The sequence below is a fragment of the Puntigrus tetrazona genome, chromosome 15 (assembly GCF_018831695.1).
Source record: "Puntigrus tetrazona isolate hp1 chromosome 15, ASM1883169v1, whole genome shotgun sequence".
Lineage (NCBI taxonomy): Eukaryota > Metazoa > Chordata > Actinopteri > Cypriniformes > Cyprinidae > Puntigrus > Puntigrus tetrazona.
This window is the reverse complement of record NC_056713.1, coordinates 9440059-9459234: the sequence shown is the minus strand read 5'-3', so window position 1 is coordinate 9459234 and position 19176 is coordinate 9440059. Positions and strand designations below refer to the sequence as shown.

Genomic DNA, 19176 nt, shown 5'->3' with positions numbered 1-19176 from the left:
AGCTAAGAGACCAGTCACCTCAAAGGTTGCATTCACACTACAAGCCAGCGTACGATTTCAATTTTCTGTGCAAATTCAGTTTGTGACCTCATAAATGTGGTCCATATATCCTCATGCTACACTATACACCGCCAGCAAACCTGTATACAACTCCCTACTTTGGCATATGCATTATAAAATAGTCAACAAATACACTAAATATGATATCATGTTTTGTAATTACATGAAATTAGGAAAAACATGCCAACATAGTAATTGTTAACTCTTCTTTAAAATACCACTACCACCCTCATTACTAATTTTACTACTACTACTACTACTACTTCTAATTCAAACTATATAGTGCAAATTTATAATTTGTTTTAAGCAAACATTTACACATCGCTGTTATATTTTATGTAGTAATTTTAAATAAATTATTTAAAAAACTCACAGATATGAGTAATAAATTAATAACACTACAATTATATTTAATGGCTACTCATTAATGGCAATATAATATATTGATAATAATGCTGATACTGTCACATTCGCTACTATTCAAATATTTTAAATATTTGTGGAAGAAGTTTCTCATGCTCTCTCAGTTTTAGTTTAAACATACAGTAAAAACTGTAATTGTGAAATATAATTATATTAATTTCATAAATGTATTAATTTAAGCATCATTACTCCAGTCTTCAGATATCATTCCAACCAGAAACATTTATATTCAGATTTGCTGCTTAATATTTTTAATTAATTTATCAAATTAATTTAAAAAAAAAAAAAAAGTTTCACAGAACCTCTTTTTAAATATTTTTGTAATATTACAAACATCTTTAATGTCTCTTTTAATTGATTTAATGTTGATTAAAACCATATAACATAGAATAAAACTAAACTAAAATCTTAATACCCTTTATTAATAAAATAGGTAACACTTTACAATAAGATTTATTAGTTAACAGCATTAGTAGACATAAACTATGCATGTACAATACAGCATTTATTAATCTAAGTAAATGTTCATTTCAGCATTGACTAATGCATTAAAAACACTAGTTGTGTTTGTTAACATTAGTTAACGCACTGTGAGCTAACATGAACCAACTATGAATTATTGTATTTTTATTAACTAACATTAACAAAGATTAATAAATACTTTAATAAATGTATGTATTGCATACATGAACTGATGCTAACTAATGGCACCTCATTGTAAAGTGTTATTATAAAATCATATCAATACTCCATAAATTTGTCCTTTTCCCTCTTTCCTTTCTCCATCACTCTCCCAAGAGAATTGCAACAGCTGCGCTCTTAAGAAACAGTTTGGCCAGGAACGTCAACTTAATCCAACACGCAAGGCCGTCTGCTCCACACACCTGTTCTACTCCGTTTACAGGCCACTCCGGTACACAAGAAATCGAAATAACCCCAGGGACCCCTATCTCTAAATATAGCCCCGCGGCACCTGAATGATGGGGACCCACAGCGTATCACAGAGCGCTGACAGCCCAGTGCCGAAATCAGACCCTCCCTGCATTCATCGAACCTGAAGTGCATGCCATCTGCATCACGCTGGAGCTCTGCTGACTCATCTTGGCAACTCATTCAAACCCAACCCTTGACGTGCAGGTTGTGGGTGGCTGAAGCCCCAAGAGAGGTTTTGAGTATTGATTTATCATTAGACGGGGCAGGAATTAGGGCCGGGTCACTGTCGCCCCCAGACACACACACACACACACACACACACACAAACCCAGACCTAAAACATTCCAGCTCTGGGCTGCAGACCAGGGCTGTCGCCAAAACCACAGTTCCCCAAACAATTGTGCCATTATAATGGACTCCAAGTGAAAGCAAAGTAATTATGTAAAAAAAAAAAGGAAAGAATGAACTGTGGGTACAAATTATACCGCTCAGCTTGCGTGCCGCATCTGATGTGTTTTATTGTAAAAATTCACACGGTCATTGAGAAGTCATTCCGATGATTCATCATTGTTAAATTCACAAGAAAAGGGATGGCGGATTGAAGCTTGTGTGCAAAAAACACACGAACCCGAAACAGCTTATTGGCCAGCGACTTTATAATTTTAGAGGTTTGGGTAAATTTTGTGAATATGCCAAGGACTAATAGGGCTTTGTTTTAACGTCTAAATCAGTAATGCCGTTTCAGCCTGGATCGATACAATTCAGAAGTTTTAACACTTATAATAGAGATAAGATACGCTTCTGTTTTCTTGTTTTGCCAGGAATGCAGGAAATGAATAAGGAGAAAAAACGGCACCCCACAAATCAACATAGAAGGAATTTGTTATCATGCTAGTGTGTGACACATATTTTTGTCATCTCTGTAGCGCTTGACAACGCTCCGTTTCACTTAGGGGCTCTGCGAAGGGTGTTTCCAGCCCTTTCTATAATTACAATCTACAAAAATAAGCCATTTCAACAGAAGCTTCTAAATAACTTCCCTATAATTCCAGTCTTTTTTGGATGCCAGTTAATCACTTTTAAGTTCCTTGTGTAACTAAATGCATAAATAAATACATGAGCTTTATTATTGTTAACACCTTTTTGAGCTTAGAACCAAATAAATGTGGGAAAAATAAATGCATGCATTAATGAACGACCGAATAAATTAATATATAAAAATGTATGAAATATTCTGAACTATTGGGGTTCAGGTGGATTCTATTGTTTTACAAAATAATTTGCTTCAAGGAATTCACCTGTAAAAGTACATAGTGTACAAACTGTTCACAAAGATATACTCACCCATAATGTCTACAGTTGTAGATGCTTGCATGTTTCCAAGTTGGAACGTGACGACTTTACAAGTGTATGTCCCGATGTCTGCAAACCCCACGCCGTGCAGGACAATGGATACATCATGCACTGAGGGCTTGATGAAGTGCACTCGTTTGCTGTACTCGTCAGCTACGGAGATCCCGTATTGGGGATTGAAGACAGCCAAAGTTACGGTGCCGGAGGGAAGACGGCGTTCCCAGGAACTCTGGGTCAGACTGAGGTTTGTGCTGACCTCCACTCTGCAGGTCAAAGTAACGTTTTTCCCCAGCACTGCAGTCACCTGCTCTGGAACCACAACCTTGTTGGCCCACACACCTGGAGAGATACAGATCATCAGGAAGAATGATTTAGGAAACAGATTAACAGTAGCCAAAATTTCCATTCGACATTGGAGCAATTTAAACTTAAGAACCATTTTTGGTTTCTTAAAGAACCTCTCAGTAAACAGTTCTCAAAATAACCATTTTTTTAATTAGCATGAAGAACATTTTAAAAAAAAAAAAAAACATTTCCACTATAAAAGAACCATTCGTGGAATGGAAAGGTTCCAGAAATCTTAAAGGTTCTTCATTGAACCATCGATGCTAGTAAAGAAGAAGTTTTGATTTGTTTGGTTTTTTGTTTAGCACCTGAGGTAAATGCCACTTATCCACGCCAGTGAGCGATATTACTTTTCGTTTATTCAAACGTATGTGCGTCTGTCGCTTTAAATTCTCAGAGTGGATTCTGATTGGCTGTCAATGTTTGTATCGTTCATCAGCTGGAAAAAAATTCCAACGATATCGCTTTAATCTAAGAACGATTTTTTAGAACTATATCATTATCGTTATCTTTATAGCGATCACGCTTGGTGTGTACGGGCCTTAAAATCGTTTTTAAACGACTCAGCAAATCGAGGACAACATCTCGCAGAAAACCGCTTTGAATCCATTTAAAACCCTATATGCTCTTAACCAGTTCCATCTGTCTAATCTTGCTGACATCACTTCCATCAGGTGAACCCTTGAAAGGTCATAACTGAAGTACAGTAGTAGGAGATCTCGTAGAGCAGATAATGAGGGCTCGTGTTTTCCCCAGCCTTAATTACGCCCCGTGCGGGAGGCCTTCCTTCTCTGCCGCAGCAGGCTGTGCCACACAGCCCGTGCTTCACATCCGTAATGAGCACCATACAGACCCCCGCGTCACACTGCGGGACGCTCCGACTGTCCTCTCCGCTAACCGTCTGAGCACCTCGCCCAATAAAAGCCGCTGGAACAAGATGAAAAACACCCAACAGCCAATTTAGGATTTTTTTTTTACCGTTTAATAGGCCTCTTTAATCGGTGCCCTTTGCATGTTTATTTGAACACACTGGAGTTATTTGCTGATTCATGTAAACATGATATTCTGATGAGCTGGCAGTTAAATTTACAATGGAAGAGATTGATTTAAAAAAGGTGTCGGGAAGAGGAGATCAGACAGGGTCCATATAGGGTCCCAACAAATTCTGTTAGCTTTAATGCTACCGTATAAATATGTATAAAACCAGTGGGAAAACCAGGCAAAACGTACAGGTTTTTTATTGATATATATATTGTAAAATGCATTTCTCCAGTGTCACATGATCCTTGAGAAATCATTCTAATATGCCGATTGCTGCTCAAGCATCGTTTCATTGTATCACTCATGAAAACGGTTGTGCTGGTTTTAATTATTTTGACGATTATTTGATGAATAGCAAGTTTAAAGCAACATTTACTTGAAATAAAATTCATAACAAATGTAAAAGTCTTTACTAGGTAGCAAAATACCAGTTTTTTTTGTTTTGTTCATAAAGCGAAAGCCAGCGGGGTCCAAAACAACACTGGATCTTTTGTGCTCCACAACAGGTTTGAAACAACAAGAGGATTTTCATTTTTGGGCTATCCCTTCAACAGCCGATCTTGGTTGGTAAACAACAACAGACTGCAGCTTGGCTTCATGCAAGAAATCGTGGTGTCCTGAAAGCAAAACAAAAGAACGCGATTTCCGTGAAGATCACTGGAAAACGCAGAAAAATTATAGGCTACAGAATGGGAGCTGTGCAAAACATATTCTGAGAGAAACGCCGAGCAGTGAAAATAAAATCGCCTCAGTCATTAAAGCCCACAAACTGCTGCATTTCGGATGGAAAAACTGTTAATCGAGACGCGAGGCTTTCCTCTTTTAAAAAGAAGTTAGCGCATTTAATGCTGTTTTTACAAATGACTGTGCTAAGAAGTGTTCCTACCATCAAAACAGTCACAAGGTAAAACCCGTACTATTTAAAATACATAGGCTGGGTATACGAGACCATGTCATAAAAAGTGGGTCTATGGAGGCACTAAATAGTGGCTGATATTTTGAAACCTTGGCAGCTGCATACTAGTGGTAAACCTCTGCTATTATATCATGCCTGTATGGGTGCAGGCTCTCCCTCTGCCTGTTCCCCTGCCCACCCTGTAATTGCAAGAATACCACCACACACACACACACACAAAGACGGAGAGAGGGAGGGTGTGTGTGTATGAGAGAGGCTACACTGCAATCTGGCTGACTGCTTGAATACCAAATTTGCTGAGGCAAGAGGATCACCCATTTCAATTCACGCTGAGATTGTTACAGAGACATTTACGTCAATCAACAAACTAAGCTTAGGGCACACCGGTTTACCTTCAAGACTCATTTTTTACTGTTTTGTTAAATAGACAGATCTATTCTCACCCCGTATTTCACTCCTAATCTGTTTGCATTCTATAGCAACATACGCATATTAAAAAATAAGTCATTCGGGAAGCTATTTATAAATAGGGTCAAGTGCTTTTCTTTGCATCCGTTCAAACAGGACATGCCTTGTGTTAAAAAACAGTGAATGCAAGGATAGGGAAGATTGGAAGGCTCTCGAAATGTGACGGTCTTAAAAAATACAATGCTCATGATGTAAGAAAAAAAATGCTGGGGAAAAAGAAAAAAAGAAAGAAAGGCGAGACGAAACAGACGAAAACGTTTGCTGGTGTGCAAAGACCAACATTTCAAAAATAGCACGGGCTCAATGCAAGAACACACAGACCACTGGCAAACAGATATAAACAGACTTTCTTTGCCCAAAACTATCATAGTATTTTTTTTAAAAATGTACTGGAAAGGAATAAATACATTTGTAAAAAATAGGGTGGTGAATCTAGGGGCTCCAGAGAATAAGGTCTGGGGTGCAGGATGTCTAACCCAAATGAAACATTTACTTGAAATAAATATTGTTTTTAGTGCTGTCAAATGGTTAATCGTGACTAATCGCATGCAAAATAAATGTTTTTGCTTACATAATATATGCATAAACCCACACACATAGCATATATTTATATTATATATAAATATACTACAAATAAACATTTATTTTTCTGAAATATATCCATGAATGTGTGCGTATTCGTATATCATAAAAAATGCACACAGTATACACACAAGCAAAAACGTATATATATATATATATATATATATATATATATATATATATATATATATATATATATATATATATATATAATTATAATTAATTGAATTTATAAATGCTAGCAATTTCCTTTGAAATTCTAAGATTTAAATACTGTGTTGGACATCGGGGGGACCTCGGAGTCAAAAAGTTTGAGAACCACTGCACTTACAACCAGAACAAATGAAGATTGACAAATGTTAGCGCTTCTAGCTATTTAACCCTTTTTTTACATTATAAATCAAAGTGACTTTCAACTAAAACTGCTGCTGTTCAGTGATGAACCCTAGGTTTTACCTGCAGTTATAATGACTAGTTATAATGAATGTAGCTTAAAATTGTGCTTAACCATCAACAAAACTTAAGACCAGGCAAACTTCAGATGTGGTCTGACGTTTGATGCCAGGCCGCCACATCAAAAAACAGGTGAGCGCAAAGGGATTTAGAGTTCTTAGGATGCAAAGAGACATAATTTTTACTCTTGGTACCCTTTTTTCTTCAATGCCGGCAGTAATGGAGTTGCGCGAATGCGTACACCCTGATTTCAAGCACTAACCTAATATAGTTTTATCACTTTACCATTGAAAAAAACTGAATCAAACGGCATCGAACATGCAAGCGTACGGGCCTGTTATTTATGCTTGATGTTTATGGTTGCCCTGTGCATGTTTGTTGTGTTTAGGGCAGTCTGTGCTGTCTCCACTTCACCGCGGTCTGAGCTGTGAGAGCAGCTGTCACCTGTCTACCAGCCAACCCACCGCTGACCTCGCAACCCTGCCCTGTCACGTACACACACACACACGAACACACACATCCGACGGTGCTCATCAGGGAGGATAACGAACACACACTGACAAAAATATCGGCCTCCAGTCGGCTGTGAAAACAACTCCAAAAACCTATACGCACCCCCGTGATGAAATTTGCGGTATGCTACACAGTCCACAAAGTCCACATCCACAAAGAATCTGAATTTTGCCACAGATCCCCCTGATTAAACCAGAATTAAAGGAATATGGCTCTATCGACGGTAGGAAACTAGCTTCTGGTTCCTTAATGACAATTCTTTTAGTGCATTTACGGAATACATACCAAATTATGAGATTATGACACTTCAAATAATTATTTCAAATGATGGTTACATAGACCACACACAGGCTTTTACTAAGAAGATAATGACAAAACTAATTACTCCTAGTGAGGAAAGTCATAATGATAATAATTTAATTAAACATGGTCTTAACAAAAATCTGTTAACTACACTGATATATGTTTTTCATTTGTTTAAATCATAACTGATTCATTCGAATCACATTAAGAGATCACAGTACACTGGCGTGCGAATGTATGAATTTGACTTACTTTAAAAAAAAACTTGATTATTGTAGTAATTCACTAATTATTCACTAAGCAGAACCACCCTTATCATCTGTGATATAAATATAAATATCTGCTATTTATATATCTTTTAGATTTTAGTTTCATATAATTATATATATATATATATATATATATATATATATATATATATATATATATATATATATATATATATATATATTTTAGTATTATTTTTTATTTTAAATTTCAAAGTTTAGTCATTTTGGTGTGTAGTTTTTGTAACGTTTTTAGGTTATTTTTCATTATTTAAAATAATTAATTTGAAAAATAATTTAAGTTTTAGTAAAACCAAATAAGAGTTCATCAGTTCTCACAAAAAAAAACAACCAAGCAAAAAAACCCATTAGAGAATCATTCTAAAAAATGTACTTCAGTCTAAAAAAATTAAAAATTAAAAATAAATCACAAAACATTTTATTTAAATTCATGCTTAATAAATTTATTTAAAAAGTATAATATAAAAAAGTGTATACAAATACAGTTTGACATAACCCAAATGTAACTATTTAACAAGTTGGAAGTTGAAATTTAATCGGAATTCAAAGTATTTAATTAATGTGAAAACATAAAAAAAAGCATGATGGTTGACCCCTAAATCTAACTGACAGAGGAGTGTAATCACTAAGAAGATTGTAATAAAACATACAAATTCACCAAAAAGTACACCAATTACAAATTTCCAAATTTCCATAAGAGTGTGTTAGTTTAATACTGCTATGTATACACCTCATAGATCGTTTTTTTTTGTTCTGGCCACAGATGCTGTTACAGTTAGCAATTAAGTCACATGCAACCCTGAATATTTATAGTTCTTTAAAAAATCTTATATGCCGCAGTATAGCCATAGATATTTGTCTCTTTCAGTAGAGATGAACAGATGGCCTCAGCCTCAGATACCTGAATGAAGTCCAAATGAGTGTTCACTGCATTAGTTGTAAACACGTAAAAAGACAGAAAAATGAAAAAGTCTTAGATCTGTCATTTAAGTTATTAAAAGGCAATGTATGGATCCAATTACCATTTTTCCCCTCACAAGCACGCAAACTTTGCTTAGGGATATCATAATCCGAATGCTTCCATCATTACCTCAATCCAGGCCCGGCTTAACAATACATAAAACTTCAAAAAGCACGCAGGCCTGGTCGAAGTCATCTAAGGGCCAGCCCGACTCTGCCAATCAGATTTTAAAGACTCGATCGGAAACGAGAGGTGTAGTGTGACTGCATTAAATGAAAAGAATTGGCGAAGGCGTAATGAGGAACAAATCGAAAGGTCGCTGCACGGAACGGCGAGGATGAGTGAGAACAAGAAGGAAACGAGGGGAAACAAATCAGAAATGAATTAATGAAAGAGATATGCCCGGCCTTTGAAGCCTTCCTCGTGTTTGTTTTTCTCTCTCCTGACATCACTAAGTGCTACAAGCTGTTCATGGGGTCCGACGGTATATCCGAGCTCTCCACTAGGCATTCCAGTCCTCGTCTCACGCGCCAAATGCCCCAGCGTGAACCGAGATCCGAACCTGACCTCACTCTCTTGTGAAACTTCATTTCGGTGTGGGAAGAGTTGTCCCAGAGCCCCTGGTCTTTTCGTCAGGTCACCGGGAGGGGAAAACCGGCCGATGCATCCCCTACTTTCAGATTTTCTTGAAAAAAAATGCAGGAAACACATGAGGCCAAACTCTTCTTTTGCACGCAACAGCTCTCTCGGATTAGAGCTGTTTTTTAAGACCACGGTGATGTGGCAAGAGAAGACCAAGGAGAACGTTTTAAATGAATGCTTTGTTAATGTCATGGCGGCGGTGGAGAGGTGATGAACGTCACCAGAAGCGCACTATAAAAGATATAAGAAACTTTACGAGAAGAAGTTCACCCATCGTTTCGTCATTATTTAGTTATCGCTGATTCTTTCCAGTCCTGTATTGCTTTCTTTCTGTAGAAGGCAAAATTAAAACAATTGAAGAATTTTCACGATTGTTTTTCTGCGATAAAAATGAACGGGGATCTGGAGAAGTAAGACTTTTAGTGAATAACTTAAAATGTGTATGTGTTCCTCAAAAAAAAAAAAAAAACACAACAACAAAAAACTAAGAAGATGTAATATTTGGATTAAATTCAAAGCTTTACGGACTACTTTTATGATTTCTTTGCATTGAAAATGGAACGTCATTGTTGCAAATTACATTATTAAATTAATTTTAATATTAATATTAATTTTTGTTAACTGTGCTCAAATAAATTGGCGAAACTAAATGTGAAAATATGGCAATGGAAATGAACTGAAACAAGGTCAGTTTGAAGTGTAGTAAACTTAGTAGTAAACCAAGACTGAAATATAAATTAATGAAGAATAGAAATGAAACTAATAAAAATGAGAAATGATACTGACTGAAATTTTAAAATTACAATGAAAACAGAAAATACAGCAATAAAAGCTCATATAAATGAACTACGATTATGATTAATTGCGATTAATCACATGCAAAATGAAAGTTTTTGCATAATATATACTGTGTGCTGTGTATATTTATTATCTATATAAATACACACACATGCATCTACATATTTCAGAAAGAATGTTATATCTATATATTATATTTATTTATAATATACATTTCCTGAATATAATTACAGATACTTAAATACACGTAAATATTTTCAAAATGCATATTGTATGTATACATAATAAATGCACACATACTGATGATTAATTGTTTTATAGCACTAAAATGAACAGGACATCTAGAGTACAATTTAACTAATATTAAAATAACACACACACATAATTGGAACAAAGTAATATTGAAAATGTAAAGTATTAATTTTAGTATAACTATGCATTTCAAGCTCAGCTATCTTATCCATGCAGAAAAGGGGTGATAAAAAAAGAAGTTTGACCGCTAATGTGCATGACCAAAAAACAAATAAATAGTTGTGGTTAAACAACTTTGATTCCAGACTAAAGCTGTTAAATTTAAAAGGACCAACGACAGAAACAGCATCGTTTCAGCTTGCCGTCAGTCTTCATTAGATGGGAGCTTGAGTGAGAAGACACTGTGACTTTAATTGAATTGCCTCACCTTCGGTCACAATGCCAATGGTGTAATAATGAATGTCAGAGACTAAAGAGACGTGACATGCAACAGCTGTACTTGACATACCATGGTAATTAGCTATGCTGTTTGTAGCCATGTGCTACGGTCATTGAGTTTAGTGAGAGGAACCACTCTGCTAGAGAGTCTCACCGACCCAACTACTCATGCCAAAAGAGGAAGAGAAAATAAAGTTATCAAAGTTCATGACCCTAATACGATCTGATGGCTGGCCGTACAGACAGACACTACTGTGCAGAAAAGAGACAGTGTGCTTAAGGCTTGTATAAATGTTGAATGCATTAAGGATGATTATATTGGTTTCCAAAAGGAAATCATAAATATTTAAAAATCTTTGTGGTTGGATGCCCCAAAGAAAACTCTCTGTCCTAAGAATCAATCTACGTGGGAGTAAAACCACAGACTGAGAAAAAAGGGCATTGCTGAAACGGCTTTTCTCAAAAACAAAATGTTGTCACGCTGTGAAACAAGAATAACTTCAGTCCACTAAACCAGTAATGCGCTGTAAGGCTATAGCCATGCTAGTCTTCTGGTATTAATGAGACAAGTGTGTATGAACTTAGAGGTAGGGGGTTTGATCAAGTCACTTACTTGTTTACTTACTTGTTTTTAAAATATTTGAAGACAATCTATTTGAAAATTCATTAGTCAACACATTTGCAAAGCATTTTTCCCCTTAAATTGGAACAAGTTTAATTTGAAACAGCTCCATTTCCTTTAATCACAAACATGTAACCAATCCTGTCAACTTGGGGGTGGGGCTTTCATATCATTAACATAACACAGGAGCATTGTTTGTGAAACATTAACAACATATTAATAACTGTTTAATAACACAGACCAGTGGCTTATTGTATCAATGACTGCTGTGTTTCACACTGAATATAAAATGCATAGACATTATAATCTTTTAAGTATCGCATTAGAAGTGATTAATGGAAATGCTGAATTTAGACTAAAAACGCTCTAAAGCCTGGAATACTGATTTTTGAATTTTACAAGTTAAAGCTTGTTGAGCAAAGTCAGAGCCAGACTCAGATTTTTAGCTTCAGCCTTTGATTTTATACAGTCGAAGGTTATGAAACGTTTAGTCAGAGCCGGTAAGTGTATGATGCCAAGTGTTTTGAGAATCTCTTCAGATTGTAAAATCGCACAGTGTATTACAGGCTTAATATAATAATTAAATAATCAAAAAGAAAATATTTTTTTAAGCTGACTTGAGGTAGTTTTTGAAAATGGTTAATGTGAATAATGGGAGCTGGAAAAGCATATTGCAAATATGGTCCAGAAAAGAGTGATGGAAACGTTGAATTTAGAATTAAAAAAAATTTTCTTGGTTGTGCGAAAAAAACCCAGTTTATTCAAATAATGGGAAATTCAGATGGAAATTAATTTTGCTAATAAATTCCTCTTAGCTTGTGACTTATGACGCTATGGGACGACAAATCCTGACTAATCAGTGGATGGATCTTGTTCCACAGCATCGGAAATGTTATGTCTGTCTCTCAAAGTATTTCTGTATAAATGCCTCCCAGGATTGCACAAGTGTGTTCCCAAACAGCAGAAATGCGTGTTTCATCTGCTTGTATGCAAATGTTTTATGCGAAATTCCAATTTTGTGCAAAAGTTAAATTCGCAACTTTTGATGGAAACCAAGCTACTGTGTAGCATTCACCATTTCAGTTAATCGAGTAAAAGAGGAGTAAGTAGTCCGAGCTGCTGTGAATTGGAGCATTTAAAAATAAAATTGTAATGGAAACTAACTACATTGATTTTATCTTTACATGCATAAAAGAACAATAGTTAAGCTTACCAGAAAATATCATATAAATATAATTAAACTATTTTGACCCGAAGCCCCAATTGGCAGAGGTGCTGAAGCACAAGGTCCCTGTGCTCGCACAACTGATCTCGTGACTGGGCCAGAATGAGCCAGTCGTCGAGATAATCGAGGAGTCTGACATCCACTTCCCTTAACGGGGCTAGACTGCTCTCCACAATCCTCTGGAAGACACGGGGGAACAGGGAAAACCCGAAGGGAAGGACTTTGTACTGCCAGGCTCGACCCTCGAATGCAAACCAAAGAAACTATCTGTTTCAAGGAAAAATTGAGACCTGGAAATATGCATCCTTAAGGTGATCGCTGCAAACCAGTTCTGGACTTGAATGCACTTGGTAATGCGTTTCTGCGTGAGCATTTTAAATGGAAGCTAGTGAAGGGCCCGATTCAAAACACACAGATCCATGATTGTTTGAAGACCGCCGCCTTCACCTCAGCTGGAGGGACCAGCTTGATTTCATCCTTTGCCAGGAGGACAGCAATGACAATGTGCTGACCTGGACTGGGTCTCAGTACAGGGCGGAGCAGGTATGGACGCCGCAGGAGGGTGCCATCGGCGACGAGCAGGCTGAGGGGGAACCTCGCAGTGGAGCAGTGGCAAATGGAGGGTCACGCCGGGGGAAGGATGTGTTGAGTCGCCTTAGTCTGCTTCTGTACTGCCGAGAACTGCTGAGCAAAGTCCTCGACATTGTCGCTAAATAGCCCAGTCTGGGAGATGGGAGCCTCCAAGAAACAAATCTTGTCAGCATCACGCATCTCGGCCAGGTTGAGCCATAGATGGCGCTCTTGGGCCACCAGAGTGGACATCACCTTCCAGAGACACCGCGCCGTGACATGGCATGCAAGGCAGAGGCAGCTTGGCCAGCAGACGTGAAACGGCCGTGTTCAGAAATTGCTTTTTTAGTGAAACACCCAGGGGAATCGCTGATGAACAGGGACGCCACTGATCGTGTTGTAACGCCACCAGGAACAACTTCTGTCTCCAACTCTTCCTCGTTTGTAGCAGTGAGCTTTCGCGTGGCAGTCCTGCGCAAATGCTCGGCTCAGAAGCTAAATCTGATGAGTGGTTACACCTGTGGCCTATTTATACCCCTGTGACAGGGATTGGGTCAGGATTAGTTAACCATTTGCCAAATTTTCAAGTTTTCTTAATCAGAGCTAATCAGGGCTCCAAGCAAGACCCACAGTCTGTCATCACGACATAGCTCGTAGTCACTGACAGATACGGAACTAGTGAATTCATGGTTACTAAAATAACTTAAAGCGGGTACTGGATACTTGTGATAAAATACCAAGATAAAGCAAAAACGTAATTCATTCTCTTTGCACTTAATTTTACATTAGTGTTGGAGAGTGAACTCGAGAAATATGTTTCATTTCTCAAAACGCCTGTTTTAATCCAAACAAAATCACATTGTAATTATTTTTTTTGGAAAAAAGAAGAAAAACATCACAGAAAGACTCACAGACCTATAGTTCTGATTGTGCAAATCAACGTTTTAAGGCCACCTGACTTGTGTTTATTGATATTTGGTTACATATGTTAATCATATTCTTATTAGTCATAAAAACATCTGAAAGCTGATATATTTACTTCCTTGGAAACAATGAAACAATTATCTATGTGCCAAGAAAACGTCCAACTTAATTCAAATAAAACACAAACATTCTGACAGGCCTCCTCCCTTCAGTCGGCTCCCTGAACATTTCCTTCTTCCTGAGGAACGCTTCCTCTCGCTCTGTATTGCAAGTCTTTTTTTTAACCCATCGCATCTGATTAAAGACCAGCACTTAAAGGAAAAAAGGAATCAATAATGTTAGCATTAAAGATGTCAGACATTGCCGCCCCTTCACACCAAATTCGAGACTCAAACAATGAAGTCTTTACTTAGACTTGTTAGTCTGCAGTGAGCGCAAGCAACGCTCCACTTGTCATCTTGACTTCTTGGCATCTTTTGAAGCAAAAGAAAGAATGCTTTCCGTAAGATGCCCTTAACATTACGAGAGGGGGTCAAAGGCAAACAATGCAAGGTTAAATTGCTTATTAGTGGTGGAGAATTTTTCTGTGCCCGTGTTATTCATCCTTGTGTGTGAATGAACAGTGGGTAATTTAGGAGCTGGGTAACAGAGGTTAGAAAAAGGGCCACCGCTCCGCTCCAACGGACTAAAAGAGTGCTTCTATGTTGTGTGCTGGTGACTACATTTAGTTTGAAAGTGACACTTTAAATTCTCACACATGTCAGAATTGTGAGATAAAAAGTCGCAATTACCTTTTTTATTTTTTATTCAGAGGTGGAAACGGGCTTCCATAATTTGGTGACTCTGAGTCTGACATAGAACATAGAAACCATAGTTCAGCTTAAGTACAATTGCTCTCATTCTAAATAATGTTGGAAACTCTAAATTTAGCACCTTCCTGACCCGTAAGACTTCCTTTTGCAGTTTATAAAGAGCCACTATTCTCTCGCTTTGAGTAAACAATTTCCTCAGAATACCACATTGTTCTGAAAAAACGTTCCTAGCTTGAAATCCAAGCTGAAAGCTCATTTTAAATGCGTTACATTAAGCGTTATTCCTGAACGACTGATTAAAATGTGAGTTTCGAAACAAGGTGACTAAGGTAGGGAATGTGAGCTGTTAATGAGGCTTCACAGAACAGCACGCTATCTGAACACAGAAGGGCTGGGCTTTTGACTTCCTTCCCAAACTCACCGAGAACTGTTTTCCTTCCCTTTTGAGTCTTAGTGTTCATGCATACACCAACAGGAAGCAGAGCTGAAGCAACTGAAGAGGTCTATTCAAACAAAAGAAGTGTGAAAATCTGTTTGCGTTATTTAGATCAGCGCACACATTCGGTTTGCGAAACAACAGGAATGTCCGAACCCTCTATATGTCCTCCAAAATAAATCGACTGAAAGAAGTCTAGGAAGTGCCAAAATCAAAAGATGAGCGTTGCTTCTCAAGGCTTTCAGGGGGTTGAAACGTTGCCAACAAAGACACAGGACCCTCAAGATGTCACAAAGGGAAGGACACACAAACAAGACTGAATTAAAGAGCAAAGCAATGCAGCAGTTCGGTCAACAGAAAATACAATAGGCTTAGTTTACTTTCTCTGCACACTCCCCTTTTCTTCTTCAGCCTGTCCACAAATGGGAGAGCAGAACACTAATCGGTATCGAAAACCAATACCACCCACCTTGAGTGCTTTGTCCTTAAGTTTGCCTGCTTGTCAAATCCCACTGATTTAATACCTTCTCCACCTGTGTGACCAAGCAACATTAGCACAGGTGGGAAAGATTATACCGCAAGTGTCCGTTTACATTTGATATAGATGGTGAAGCTACAGATAAAAGAACAACAACAACAAAAAGATGCTGATAATGTAAAAAAAAAAACAAATATGATATGTTTCCCATATCTATACATTTTTAAAATGCATTCCACCATCGTATCATTTATGTGACTTCATTATATACGATTTAAAAATGATAAGTTCTTAAAAGGTTTAGCCTTTCTCTGTCCATTAAAATGTCACGTAAAATGTCACCCCTCTCGTAACAATCATTTCGCACAGCCAGACATACATATACAGGAAAAAAAATAAAAGCAGAAATTATATTATAACGATCACTTTTTGTAAAACTTTTTTTAATGAGCAAAGTGTAACTCGCCCAAAATTAATTTACGATATTTGAAAGATGAGTACAGTTTATTATAAAAATACATACATTTATATGTTTATATTTCAAATATTAAAATTGCATGTGTTTTTAAGGTAGATTTTTATTTTTTAAGAATTCTCTTTATTGTTGACACTTATGACACTTATGTCATTGACCCATATCACATTATCTCAAATGGTGGTGGTAATACAGGACACATAATTCAGTCTACTCAAGTCTCTGAAGGTTCGCCCACCAAAGCCTATTCCTGTCAGAAGTTAACCAAGATCAACAGGAAATCCTTATAAGGCTGCTGAATAATCATTGCAAGTTCTACAATAAAGCTTCCCTGTCATACACAATCATGGACTCATGCTCTCGCGGGGCAGCATGCGGCCACATTTACAATATAAATAAAATGCAGCAAAACAACCTTGATGTCTCTGCAGGACCATAAGGACCCCACACCCTCCATGTCCCTGTGATTACCTCATACATCAACAGCTAAAGAGAACGCAGCTGAGGCCTCATCAACATCACAGCGCATGGACCGTGTTCCTGCCTGGTAGCCCTCGTTAAAAACTTCCACAGCAACTAACAATTACAAAGACAGCATGGAAGATCATTGCACATAAAATGCCCTCTTTGTTCCAATGCCCAGACAGAGGGGGCTCTCAGAGCAATATGAACAGATGGATTTGATTTTGTAAGGAAACTAGAGGATGTTCAACACCATGCAGATGAGAGACGCACCTCTAAATACGGTGTGTGCATGTACTGCAGCGATCTGATATTAATGCATATAAGCATTGTAAGTGATTTTAGTGAAATGCTAAGTATTTAATCAAGATGGCACACATTACTGAGTCATTTAACGTTTTGATTTTTCTTTTGAAACACTGTAAAAAAAAAAAAAAAAAAAAAAAAAAAAATATATATATATATATATATATATATATATATATATATAAAAAAAAAAAAAAAAAAATATATATATATATATATATATATATATATATATATATATATATTAAAAAACTTTAATAAAAAAAAAAAAAAAATTTTTACAGTAAGTTTCTTTATTAATTAATTTGCAATTATTTAATAAAACACTATTCTGTGTAATACAAACGCAACTGTATCACATATTAAACATATTTATCAACACATTAACTCAAAATACCACAAATGATTTAAACGCGTTCAGAAAATAAGAAACATGCTCATTATTGAAGAAGTAACTGTATAGGAGTTGGATTGTAATGCATTTAATTATTATTAACGTTTTCAAGCACATGCACAATTCTTACTGTATATTAAAAATATATATTTTTAAATATATAAAACAATCAAACTATTTTCAAAGTAAAAAGGCATTTTACAACCTAGCTTTGGGTTATTATACTGAAAATAGCTCAAACTTAAAGCAGACGAACTGAAAAAAAAATTTACTTGCAATAAAAAATAAATTCTCAGATTTTACGTCATGTAAATTAAATAAAATAAAATGAATGAAATTTTTAAATTAACAGAACATTGTTTTTATTACAGACAATATTGAGCTGAAAATAAAGAGAGAATTCACTGTACGTACGAACTTCATTTTTTATGAATAATTAATAGATCTGGAAAAATGTTTCCAGTAAGGTTTTAGGCTCCAGACCCAATTCTGGCTTGAAGCTAAAGCTAAAGTGAAACACCATACCAGCTATACCATCATATTCACCACCGGCGCATTTTACTAGCTGTCTGACCAGGAGAAGCCAGCTAGTTAAGAAGCCTGACAGGAAATCCATCATCCAAAAAAACAACGCATGCCTGTGTTCAGCAACCTCGGTCTTTTCAACAAAGTAAATACACTCATAACAAGGAACAGCACTTTCCCAGGGCCGAAGGTTACTGCATTACATTGTTTAATGGAGAGCAGCCCAGTTACAGAGCCTCTGATTATCACATCTTCCAGGATGGAAGACGTCCACAGCGAAATGCTTCTCTGCGCTCATGGCTTGCGCTCCGTGCCGCCTCGGCTCACAATAAAGTCTAATAGTCATTTCCTGATGGACCTCCTTCAAAAGGATCTTTTAATATGATTGTCATATTTCAGCCAGCGGTTACGCAGGCTAAGTGAGATTAAAACGGAGCACAAATACAAACTGGATGATGCAGCGCGCATAATGAAGGAGAGTCTAAATTGGCCTGAGAACGTAAGCAAGCTCCACCCAAAGCAGCCAAACGTAAGTATCTTTTCGAGAGGAAAGCCAACAAAAAAAAAACAATTAACCTAAATCACGGTCTGGCTGATCCATTCAGCACGCAGCAAGGAAATAACAAGGGCTAACCTATATTTTTGTGACGCATTACCTGCATGATGGAGGAGCTGAGCCTGCACTGCTTTCACCTTGGTCTAATTTGTCCGGTCAGGGTGACACTTGCTGACTGTATTTCCATAACATAGATCTTTCTCAATCTACAGCAGCAGCAGCAGCAGCGAGGCTATATCACAGACGCCATGTCCTTACGTGACCCTGGATTAGCCTGCATGTCGGTATAGCCGATAGCGACCGCAGCGAACGGCCTGTCAACTACACGTATACTTGAAATGACCCTAAGCAATCAATTTGCACACTGCAGAAAAAAACAAACTGCTGAATTTACAGAGCCTCGAATCTCGTTCTCTCTTCAAATTACATACACGTTCGATTCATGAAGCGCGCACGAAAACACTCATCATCCGCCCAGACCCGAAACGCAGAGATAAATGCAATTGAGTGATCGCAAATAATTGCGCAATTAAACAAAACTTAAATATAACTTGTAAATAGATTCGATTCAGCGACACAGCCTGCCCTGTACTCTGCTGGTAATGTTCGTTCTACATCCACTT

At 37.1% G+C, this 19176-nt stretch overlaps 1 protein-coding gene across 1 annotated transcript in view; it reads right to left on the bottom strand.

The window, feature by feature from the left end:
- The window catches only part of nectin3a (nectin cell adhesion molecule 3a), a 30868-nt gene that overhangs the window by 9649 nt on the left and 2043 nt on the right, over positions 1-19176 (bottom strand). The window contains exon 2 of the mRNA XM_043258143.1: positions 2761-3108. Within this exon, the coding sequence (XP_043114078.1) occupies positions 2761-3108 (348 nt within the window). The remainder of the gene's footprint in view (positions 1-2760; positions 3109-19176) is intronic.